Source organism: Quercus suber, unplaced genomic scaffold (genome assembly GCF_002906115.3).
Source record: "Quercus suber isolate HL8 unplaced genomic scaffold, Cork oak 2.0 scaffold_418, whole genome shotgun sequence".
Classification (NCBI taxonomy): domain Eukaryota; kingdom Viridiplantae; phylum Streptophyta; class Magnoliopsida; order Fagales; family Fagaceae; genus Quercus; species Quercus suber.
This window is the reverse complement of record NW_027069869.1, coordinates 240005-251590: the sequence shown is the minus strand read 5'-3', so window position 1 is coordinate 251590 and position 11586 is coordinate 240005. Positions and strand designations below refer to the sequence as shown.

Here is an 11586-nt window from a genome sequence, read left to right as displayed (position 1 = left end):
TAACATGAGGGACCAAGTGCCAATTCACCAATCCCTGGTACATTTTCTGGCTAAAATAGACAAAGATGACAGGATTATTTTAATTACATTGTATTAAAGTATGATAAAAAAGAAGGATGAACTACAAATTCATCAAGATGATTAAACCTTTCTCCCCCTTAAAAATAAGGTTATTTGGTTCTTACAATGGGATAACCATCACTGCCAAGAATAAATAAACTGCAACCCATAGCCGGTGTGCTAAAAGCAGCCAATGATTGAGCCTGCAAAAATGAACCAGTAATAAATCCACCACCAATCTCTGTGCCACCACAATATTCAATGATAGGCTTGTAGCACGCTCTCCCATCAGCCATAGGTATTCATCAACATTAGATGCCTCACCAGTGGAGCCAAAGCAACTGCCACATTTCAAAATTACAAATATAGCTTAAAACATCCAAATTTGGAATAAAAATCCATAGTTGTGCAACCTAACTTCATCTAAATATAATACACAAGTAGAAACGCACATACACTTATATGGTACTTTAACAAGATGAAGGGTCATAACTGCAAGTTAACCTACCGGATGGCAGACCAATCATAGCCAGCCATACAATTTGTACTTTTCCATGCCCGAACAATACTTGGGATGACACCAAGCATAGTCACTTTAGCATCCTGCATGGAAGTATTCCATTTGGTGAAAATTATAAATAATCAAATCAAATAAAAATCAAATCAAATCAAATCCAGAATATTCTAATAATAATACATGTAGCATAAATGTTATGAACCTCTAAACATATAGCAATAAATGCTACTTCAGCATCCTATGTGTTACACAAATTTCTTTTCAAAGTCCTCAACCAATTAGTTTTTTTTTTTTTTTTTTTGGGGGTGGGGGTGGTGGGGGTCCCCCCCCCCCCCCCCCCCCCAAAATTTTTCTTTCATTAGTATCATGCACAAAATATGGTGTGCCTCCTACATATGTCAATAATTAATAATAATAAAAGTATAAGAAAAATCAAGATCTTTTGCTTTAGAAACTATAATGCTTGACTCACCTGCACATTTTTGAGAGATACAAGATATAACGGATATTCTGTTAATGTTGTCCTTCATGTTTATTCAGAACACTTGCCTTGTATAGGGATAAATATATTAGTTGGATGCATTTCTGAATTACATCTTTATCAATGAAATTATGTGCTCCTTTTGTTTGGGCAGGTGAGTTCTGTTGAAATTGAACGCATATGTAATGCAGCCGATAACAGTGTCCTTGAGACAGCTGCCATTGGGGTGCCTCCTTCTGGAGGAGGGCCTGAGCAGTTGGTAATTGCTGTTGTATTCAAGGATTCAGAAAACATGACGGCTGACTTAAATCAGTTGAGGATATCTTTCAACTCAGCAGTGCAGAAAAAACTAAATCCTTTATTCAGGGTATTGATTTTTGCTCTGCACACAGTTGCCCTTTCTGTTAAAATATGGGACACATTTTAGAGAAGCATGCTAACTTGTAAACTCAATTGCATAGGTTTCTCAAGTTGTGCCTCTCTCCTCTCTTCCAAGGACAGCATCAAATAAGGTTATGAGAAGGGTTTTGAGGCAGCAACTTACTCAAGGTGACCGAAATCCTAAGTTATGAAGGATGGATATATGCTATTCTTGATGAATTCACTTTGTCTGGTATATTCAGGCTCTGTTAAAGTGTAAAATAACTATGTACAAGGGTTTCTATCCCACGAAATATGAACAAAAAATAAACTAGATTGAATGAATAATGTATAAGGAGAGCTTATATATTGGCACTTTTTCTACATTTTTTGGTAGTTCAAACTTCAAACTCAACAGCTCTACTCTAAATAAAAAGTAGTAACATAGAAATTCTCAGAATATACATGGGATCTGATTTTGTTCCTCAAAACAGCATAAAATGTGTCTTCGGAGGTAAATAGAACAAGGACATAAGAAGTTGGCCACAGAGCTAATCAAGCAGTATATGATTTATGGTTTTTCTGTTTCTTCCAAGTTAAGGCAATGCGATAGAAATGAGTCAAATGACCATCATGGTTGATTGGATTGAATTTGAACTATTTAAAGCACCTCTGGTCTGATACATAATCAGCCAAGTGAGTAATTGTAGTATGTTCTTTTTCAAACAAGAAGCTCATAATGCCCATGCATTAACTATTTATTAAGCTTACCACCCTAACTAATGTTCAAACTTCAAAGAGGTCAGCTAATCTTCTATCTTCACCAACTACCTTTATTCGCCATTGACGTGATTCTTGAACAGAACCATGGTTCAAACTTTCAACTTTTGGTATAAACACAAATGATTAAAAATAAAATAAATAAATTAAGAAAACAAACAAGAATTCTACAAAGTAATAATTAAAGCAACCAATAACCTATTCCATTCATATTTATAGACATTTTTTAATATTAAATATGACATATGACATATGACATATCTTCTTTAAATTATCACTTATCTTTATTAAAAAAAAAAGGAAAAAATAAAATAAAGAATGTTAAATAAGTGGGGTTTTTTTTTTTTGGGAAGAAAAAGATTTATCTCACTAAATGAAGAATGAGCTTATTTGAGACGGATTGAGATATGGGGTGCAATAGCATTTATTATGAGTTAGATTGAAAGTTAAAAATCTTTTTAATTTGATAAATTACAACCCTTGATTAAAAAAAATTTAATTTATTTATTTATTTATCATTTTGGACTTGAGTTTGATCTTGTTTTCAGTTACACTAAATTCATTTGGATGACATATAACATCATTTCAATGAGTGTAGTGCAATTGGACCTTCTTCATTCCCTATCATCTTACTTTCTCAGCATTTTCCTCTCACAATTGTCATCTAAATTTGTTTCAAACAAATAGTTTCAGAATTCAGAACTACCCTTTTTTTTAAAGGTTCCCTACATTTATTATAAATAAAAAAACAATTTAGAAATCAGTCAGATTCAGCAAAAAAAAAAAAAAAACTTATATATATTTATATATAAATTTTTATTTTTTGGTTCCCTACATTTATTATAAATAAAAAAACAATTTAGAAATCAGTCAGATTCAGCAAAAAAAAAAAAAAAACTTATATATATTTATATATAAATTTTTATTTTTATCTTTGTATATTTAATTTTTAATTTCGTGTGACTGTGTGGCTTAAAACCACAGGTCCCCCAAAATATGAGTTCTCCTTGAACTCTCCACTCTCCAGCTACCCGAAGGCGGCGTTGGAGTCTCAACATCACATCACAGCGATAAGAATTAAGAAAGCTTGAATGGCGTCCAATTAGAATTAGGGTTTTGTCTGTAACACTTCAACAATTAACACATCATGGCTTCCCTCTTCCTCTCTAACCCTACTACTACCCCTCTCTCTACTCCATTCCTTCCTCCTAAACCGTAAGTCTCTCTCTCTCTCTCCAATCAAATCCCCAAATCTTTTCTCTAGTATCTTATTTTCATTTTGTGGGATTTTGCAGTTTCTTCCGCGGTAATAAGAACCCAAGAGCGCATTTCGCCAATTTCGCAAGCCCTAGATGTGCTGTGGATACACCATTTGGAGGTATCTATACATTTCAAATTTAGAAAATCAAATCATTTTTGTCTTTCCATGAAAATTGGTTTTTTTTTTGTTTGTTTGTTTGTAAAGGAGTGTAAACTTTAAAGAAGTAAACACAGTTTGTTTTACTGGGATATAATTTTGAGTTGTAAAACTTTCCCGGGAAAATTTTCTGGTCATGGAAACTATTAATTATCTTGTAAATATGTATGTATTTATGTATGTGTGGAATGAATGTTTATGTTAGCCACTTTGATGATTGTAATTGTATTAGTAATTGTAGAGGAGGAAAATGGCTCAAGTGGGGCTTTTCCTGTAATGGTTTTTTTTTTTTTTTGGTGGATAAAAAAGAAAATTCTGTTTTGAAGGAGCCACTTTATGCAAAAAGAAGATAAAAAGTACAAATAATAAGAAAAAGAAAAGAACAGAAAAGAAAATTAATTACAAGAAAGAAGAGAACTAATGAACTGAGGGAGGGAGTCTCTAGATGTGAGTCACTGTAATGGTTTTTTTTTTTTTTTGCTTATGATTATGAAATCAATTGTATGTCTCGTCCAGATGATTTTTTCACAAATGATGAGTTTTGGGTCATTATTCCTTGTATTAGTCGTTGATACCTAATTCACATGAATTTATTCAGTGCACGCGTTGTGTTACACTTTTGTTTCACATAAAAGTGGACCCAATACTTGGGAATGAAATGTTGGATTTGGATTGATTAAATTAGTTTCACTTCCACTATATAGGGTCTGAAGTAATGTTACTACATAAGGCTTTAAGAATTGGGCTGCAATGGGAAGCTAAGGGGAGATATTCAGGGCATATGTTATAACTCTCTTCTTTGATGACCCCTATGGCGTCGATAAGAAGTTAGTAGTATCTTGAATATATTCACATTTTTCAAATACTTTACTTGCCTTCTCTGGTCCATTAAATTGTATTGCAATTATGGGGAATGGTCTACCATATAACAAAAGTGCAGTATAATCTATCTAGTATCTACCTTGATGGTTCTTAGCAATTAATGCACATATATCCTCTTATTTTTCAACTTCATTTGCATTACTCCTGTACTTAATTTTCTCTCATTTCTTGGTGGATTGGAAGAGTTCAAAGTATTTGTGTAAATTGAAAATTGTAATTGTTGAGGCATGTTATCTGTGTGTGAATCATTGATCATTTTGCTCTAAATTTTGCAGCTCAAAAAAAATATAATGTTATATGCTTGTAACATGTTGCAGTTTCACGTGTTTTTGCAATCTCTCTATACTGTCCAACTGTTGATTAGATCAAAAGATGTATCCTAATTTTATTTTATTTTCATTTTTCTACAGGTAATGTCCAAAAATTTCCTCGAACCAGAGTGTGGGATCCTTATAGACGCCTTGGTATAAGCCGTGATGCCTCTGAGGAAGAAATTTGGGGCTCGCGCAATTTTCTTTTGGAGCAATATTCTGGCCATGAGAGAAGTGCGGAATCAATAGAAGCTGCATTTGAGAAAATACTGATGGACAGTTTCCAACAGAGGAAGAAAACCAAGATTAATTTGAAAACCAAGTTGAAGAAGAAAGTAGAAGAATCTCCACCTTGGATTAAGAACTTGCTCAATTTTGTGGAACTTCCCCCAACTGACGTCATTTTTAGAAGATTGTTCCTGTTTGCATTTATGGGTGGCTGGAGTATCATGAATTCTGCTGAGGGTGGACCTGCTTTCCAGGTTTGTTCTATAATTTCTGTCTTGATTTTCAATTATTATTTCAAATGGAACCTTATAGGAACAATGCATCATTTTTTGGGTCAAAGTGATATCTTCCCTTCCAATTATGTCTAGTTCTATGAATTGGAGGGCAGTTTTAACTTGCTTGTGCTCTGTAATCAAGTATTTTATCCAAATAAGCTGCCTTAATAAAATGTGGAGGAATTGATAACTGCTAGTTTGATGTCATGCAATCAAATGGTGTTCAAATTGTTGAAAACTGGAAAAAAAACCAATGGCATTGCATGGGGTTAATGGATGCTGAACTCGCCTCATTAGGATGACATTATCCTGGTGTAAGGGAAGATCAGCTAACCGTTCTTTTCTTTTCTGTTATCAAAAAAAAAAAAAAAAAGAAGGAAGAAGTCATTTTAATCCAATGTGTAGGGTTTTGGGCAGTCACCTTCGTGGACCATCTACTGATCCTTAGGCATATCCAAGCCTGTCTTGGAGGAATTAGTATGTTTGTAAAAACTATTTGGGAACAAAATAATTAGGTGATGAGACAGCCCTTTATTTGAAATTAGGGTGAACTACAATCTAGAATAGGTGGGCTACAGGATTTAGATTTTAGGGATTTTTGATTAAAAAGAAATGAAGCAACAAGAAGTTAAACCAGAAGGTGCTGGAAACAGTAATATAAACGGACTTTCTTTGAATATAATGCACCTCCATGTCATGAGCCAACATGGTTCAAATTTAAAAGATATATGGCGAGTTCCTTCTGTAGCATGGCTCTGTTTTCACACAGACCTTAAGGCTCTCAGATAAACCTTGCTGCAATCGTCAAATGCCTGCCCTCTCTTCTAGAGTTGAATATTCTAGGATATTTTTTCAGTAATTGTTGATTGTTTCTTCTACCTTTTTTCTTGGACAATGATAAGAACTGAATTCCAAATCCTTCCCATCTTTCACCATTGCAATAGGATAGTCATGGTCTTTTTCCCTTCACTTACAGCAGTTATATTTTTGAACATGTGCTACACGGATTGTAGCTTTCTTTCCCTGCACCCTCCCCCCACCCTAAACTCAACATTAACAAAGTAAAAATAAAATAAAATATCTTTCCATGCAGGTCGCAGTTTCTTTGGCAGCTTGCATTTATTTCCTCAACGAGAAAACAAAGAGCTTGGCCAGGGCCTTCATTATTGGGTATGTTACATGCAAATAGTAACAAAAAATTATCAAATTTCAACCTATTTTCTTTTTCATTTGCTTTTAGATACTGACATGTTTGTTTGCTCCATCACAGACTTGGTGCTCTTGTGATCGGCTGGGTGTCTGGTTCTCTCCTGGTCCCCAATATTCCTGCGCTTCTATTGCACCCAACATGGACTCTTGAGCTTTTAACATCACTAGTCGTATACTTATTTTTGTTTCTTGCTTGTACTTTCCTCAAGTAACATTCTGATAGCACTATCATCACCATTCATTTTTACGTGTTATCAGCAAATTGTGGACGAGAACATTCCTTACAACCTTCCTATATTGATTGAATTTTGAGTAGCCAACCCTTTTTTTTCTTGTGTATATGCGTACGCTGATGTGCTTATTTATTTTTCAATCTTTTTATGTTTCTAGTGCACAATTACAAGAAGGCAGAGTTGCCATGTGAACGATTTGGGGGGAGAATCTTTGTCTTGAAACAGCTTACAAATATCTGCTCCTCTGGCATTTGAATCCATGGTAAACGAAAGGGCACTTTATGGCCCATTTGAATGGAAGGGGAAGGAGAAGTGGAGAGGAGTAGAGTTGAGTTGACTGAAAATATGATAATTTTGGGTCAAATTTATTCTACTTTCTTTCCCTCTCCCTCAATTCAAACAGACCATTAGGCACACATAACTGATGCAAGTTGATTGGTAACATGGTCATTTAAGGTTCTGTTTTCTAGAATTGATTTAGATAGGATGCATTTGGCCCCTGATAAATAAAGCTCAAACATTTTTGGGGAAAAAAAGAAGGAAAATGTATGTTCCATAAAAAACTGTTTTCCCAATGTGACCAAAATTTGGTCATTCTTTCAATTTTTTTTAACCTTGTCTATAAGTGGTTCTTATACTTCACATAAATCATAATATTTAAAATAATATCAGAGCATGCAAGGATGGGGTGTAAATAAAAATTTACATCATCTAATAAGAGATTATTACATTAATTTTTTACTTAAAATTCAATACATCTTGCAACATATAATAATATCTTAATAAACTCACAATTAAGTTGGATTTTCAAATGAATATTAGAATTGATTGAGTATGGTTGTGTCTATTCTATAATATGTAATATAATAATGTGACATGTTAGAATTGAAGTAAAACTTGTGTTTTACACCACGTTCTTATAGAATTTAATCTCATTTTAGTATAAGAATCTATTTTATCTATTTTACATACTTGCTTTATAAAATTCCTTATACCAAATTATCTATTTTACGTTATATATTATTAAAATATTAATTTTTGTTGATTTTTTTAATTGTTTCTTTTTCTTTATACACAATAATCATCATTTATTTACTTCCTTTATCCTCGAAATACTGAGTAGTGTCAGTGTTAGTTTACATGTATTGTAACAAACTTGTAAATTTAGACAATTATATACTGATTGATGTGAGTTATTTTTTAGTAAAACTGTATAAATTTTACGCATTTTTCTATTATACGCCACTCATGGGAGTGTTTTATGTCACTTACATTCCCTCTAAAAGTGCAAAAAACAAGTATTGCTGTTGTATATTAACGTTCTCTCTCTGACAGTCCTTTTTTACCCTTAAAAAAAAAAAAAAAAAAAAAAAAACCTTTTTTATGTCCAATGGTTGTACCTCAAAATCAAAGTAACCTTCTCTTATCTGAATGAATATGAGCGGGGTTCAAGCTCAACTCTAGTATAAGCATTGAACCATACTAATAAGATCTTACCAAAGAAGCTATGAACATGCCTGGTTATTAGTGAACGGAAAACCCTTAATTTTATAAACATGCATCCTTTGCTCCCTTTTTTTAGGCTTTTTTGTTTTCTTTAATGACATCTTTCCTTCCCTTTTAATGTATTTGAAAAAATAAATAAAAAAATAAAAAAACCATTTGCTTGCAAAACTCAATATTTGAATAAAACGATAAGTAACCTTTTTAGTTTTTTATCACAAAAGAACAATAGGATTAGGAGAATAACTTCCCGATCAAAACATTATTGTGTTTTTTTAAAATAAAAATCAACATCTCATCGTTTGGGAAATCCATTTCTAAAATCATTCTCAAATGTCCTGTTTTAAGTCACAAATTAAAAACGGGCTCTTGTAGAGCAAACTAAGTACTAGAACATGAAATAACCAAAAAAAAAAAAATCTACCTTGTATTAAACAAACAACATGAAGAAATTCACCAAGAACTGTAAACAACAAACATACCATAGAGAGTTTTGAGTACTAAAAAAAATAATAAACATCGATATTAACATCACCTAAGCCACAGCAAAGAAACAACATCACCTAAGCCACAACAAAGAAACAACATCTATTACATTCTAAACACTAACACAAGAGAGAGCAAGTTCCATATAGCTCAAGGGTATCCTGAGCCACTATGTCTAGTGTACTTAAACTCTGGGCGGTTGTTCTTGGTGGCACAACAGCCAACGCAGTAGACAAGGATGATGAAGATAGTGATAAAGGTGTTGATTATGGCGAAACGCCTCCACTCCTTCCTTATGTTGGCCAGCACTCCTCCCTTGCATGACTTGCAGTCGTAGCATAGCTTATCCTGCTTGTTGCTCCATGTTGTGCAGTCACTGTCCGGCACCGCCGGCCCGGATTTTGGGACTTGCCAGTATGTTGCATTCTTGTATGTGAACTCACAGTACGATGGGGGCTTGCAGCAACCAGACTAAAATTGAAAACAAAAAAAAAAATGTACAAGTACATTTCCATCAATAACCGTAAAAAGATAAAAAGACCCCAAAATAAAGTGCTAGAAGATCCTCTCACATATTACACACACTAACAAAACCGTATAAGCTTTACTAGAAACAATTATTAGTTAAAGAGTCATTTTGGACACCAAAGAAAAACCGACTATAACAACATTGAAATTTTCAAAATTCTAGCAACTAATTCTTCACATGGTTGATTTGATTAAGTTGGTTTAAGTTACTGTGGAATTTCAATTCTCTGTATAACAATTAACATCTAATTTGACACCAGTAAAACAGTAAGAAATTAAAGTAACATCTTTTATAGCATATAATACCATATTATGCAAAAGGGTCATTGACAACCTACGAAACTGAATCTGGGTCTGTCAGATAAGGTAACAAAACCATGAATACCAACCAACCTGTATAGGAGACAAATTGAGTTTGTAAAAATCTGCAACGCTCATCAGCTTATTGCCTTTACCAAGACTCCCACAAACCCCGGACTCAGCCAAACAACTCTTAATCTTCTCCAGTTCCGGCCTTTGTTCACGTACCGCTGCAGCCAGTGCGAGAAGTCTGCAACGCGGTACTCCTTGTACCTCGCCGACACGGCCTGGCCTAACCTTTGTTCGTGACCAACAGCGCGAACACGGTGAAGGCGATGAGGCCAACGATCAAGAGGAAGACGAAGAACAAGTAGGCGTAAAGGACTGAATTGATCCTGCAAGAAGCCCCCACGATGCCGAGAATAGAGACCACGAAGAAGAAGACCCGACGATCAGAGAGGGGTCTGGAGAACCTCTGGCAGTCGGTGGCGTTGCGTGAAAGTGGAAATACGCCGAGGAGGAGATGGCGCAGGCCCACCACCAGGGTGCAGCAGTTGAGAACTACCACAACCGTGTTGCTGATTCGAAACATGGTATCAGAGCAAGAAGTCAATTACGCGTGCCTTTGTTTGATGAATTAATTGAGGAACCAAAATGGAGCCTTGGATTTGGTTTTTGTAGAGAGAGAGAGATGGAAAAGGAAATGGAAATGGAAATGGACAGCGAAGAAAGGCGTTTTGAGAATGTGAGTAACTGTTGATATCTTATAGTGAAGCGAGGGATTGGGACGTGGGAAACGGTTCAATTCTCGTGGGGATTTGAATGATGTGGAAATGCCCTTGGTTTGAGTGGTTTATTACGGGGGATGCCATTGGGTTACGCGGAATTTGAGCGTTGGCTTGAATAGGTAATTTTTTAAAAATTTATTCTCTCAATCACGTCTTCTATCTCTTAGACTCTCACGTTCTATCAACTCCTTAAAATTAGGCTACAAAATTTTAGCACTCATCCGACATCTCCAAAATGCTCTCCATGACTAACCACTAAGCAGTAACCACCTCAAAAAGTTTTAAGTGTTTAACCGGTTTCTATTGCTTTATCCTTTCCAAGAAATCACTAATTTCTATATCATCCATACTTACTCACTCTTCTCCTCCTAAATGAAATTGAAAATAAAAAACACACTCCTCATTCTTATCCTTTTTACTCTTTCTTATTGAAATTGAGAGGAAAAAAAAAAAAAACACTTTCTAGAATTTTAGATAACTGCTCCTATTTTGAATTTTCTAGTACGTGAGAAGAGCCTAAGAGTGCTCTTTCGTCTTGCAAAAAATATATTTCTTGGTTGTAGTCTACAGTTCACTTACTTAAATCACTCATTTTAGCAGAGGGAACTTTGAAGTTTGAAGGCATCCAATTAAATGAAATTGTATTCAAAATGTATGTATGTTAGAGACTGTTTTTTTTTTTTTTTCCTCTAATTACTTAAATAAAAGCTCAATACAAATCTGGAAAGGAAAAACTCTTTACTATCTTACATTCTTCTTTCAATAAGTTCCAGTGTTGTGTAATGATAAATAATGAGAATGATTATTCACCCAGTAAATTTAAAAATTGAGGGAAGGTTATAAAAAAGAAAAAAGAAAAAAAAGAAGACAATTAGAGAAAAATATCACCCAGTAGGGAATTGAATTGACCAAATTTCGACAAAAATCCAAACTTGGAATTGTAAATTAGAGTGAGGGAAAAAACCCAAAAGATTATTCACAAAATGTGAATCAATATCCACGTTTTTATTAGTAGCCACATGGGACTTAAGGAAGGTTATTCATTTTATCTTATTTTGCACAAGTTTAGAGGTTATGCAAGGCGCAGTTAATTTATAGGAGCGTACTGGAGCTTAATTTTCAGAGGGAAATTAGCTAAGTTATCGTGACAGTTTGATAGTTAACATTTTTTGTATGAGAGAGATAAATAGTTAGGCTCCTAAAGTCAAATAAGTAGTTTATATGGCTA

At 34.2% G+C, this 11586-nt stretch overlaps 3 protein-coding genes and 1 long non-coding RNA gene across 4 annotated transcripts in view; 2 read left to right on the top strand and 2 right to left on the bottom strand.

Annotated features, from left to right (window-relative positions):
- LOC112038082 (hexanoyl-CoA synthase) overlaps positions 1 to 1804 on the top strand; it is a gene marked incomplete in the record, with an annotated part of 10694 nt that extends 8890 nt beyond the window's left edge. The window contains 2 exon segments of the mRNA XM_024070904.2: positions 1213 to 1425; positions 1520 to 1804. Coding sequence (XP_023926672.2) covers positions 1213 to 1425; positions 1520 to 1630 — 324 coding nt within the window.
- Positions 9 to 693, bottom strand: LOC136062472 (uncharacterized). Its single transcript, XR_010624204.1, has 3 exons — positions 569 to 693; positions 186 to 401; positions 9 to 50 (listed from the first exon to the last, which is right to left on the bottom strand). It is a non-coding gene; the product is annotated as an uncharacterized LOC136062472 (long non-coding RNA).
- A 1360-nt stretch (positions 1805 to 3164) lies between the features above and the next one.
- Positions 3165 to 6853, top strand: LOC112038067 (protein CHAPERONE-LIKE PROTEIN OF POR1, chloroplastic). The gene is made up of 5 exons (XM_024070878.2): positions 3165 to 3413; positions 3494 to 3576; positions 4908 to 5290; positions 6405 to 6481; positions 6582 to 6853. Exons 1-5 carry the CDS (start codon positions 3346 to 3348, stop codon positions 6730 to 6732), a joined length of 762 nt encoding a protein of 253 aa, XP_023926646.1. The 5' UTR covers positions 3165 to 3345; the 3' UTR covers positions 6733 to 6853.
- Positions 6854 to 8666: 1813 nt separating this feature from the next.
- Positions 8667 to 10298, bottom strand: LOC112038018 (tetraspanin-7). The gene is given in 4 exon segments (XM_024070832.2): positions 8667 to 9213; positions 9664 to 9773; positions 9776 to 9865; positions 9868 to 10298. Coding segments are annotated over 4 exon segments (816 nt in total). The 5' UTR covers positions 10163 to 10298; the 3' UTR covers positions 8667 to 8892.
- Between the last annotated feature and the right edge of the window lie 1288 nt (positions 10299 to 11586).

Excerpts from the sequence above, each read along its gene's own strand:
- LOC112038067 (XM_024070878.2), top strand. The coding sequence starts at position 3,346 with ATGGCTTCCCTCTTCCTCTCTAACCCTACTACTACCCCTCTCTCTACT. Across the intron at positions 3,577-4,907 it reads TGTGGATACACCATTTGGAG|GTAATGTCCAAAAATTTCCT; the intron begins GTATCTATACAT and ends ATTTTTCTACAG. Across the intron at positions 5,291-6,404 it reads AGGGTGGACCTGCTTTCCAG|GTCGCAGTTTCTTTGGCAGC; the intron begins GTTTGTTCTATA and ends CTTTCCATGCAG.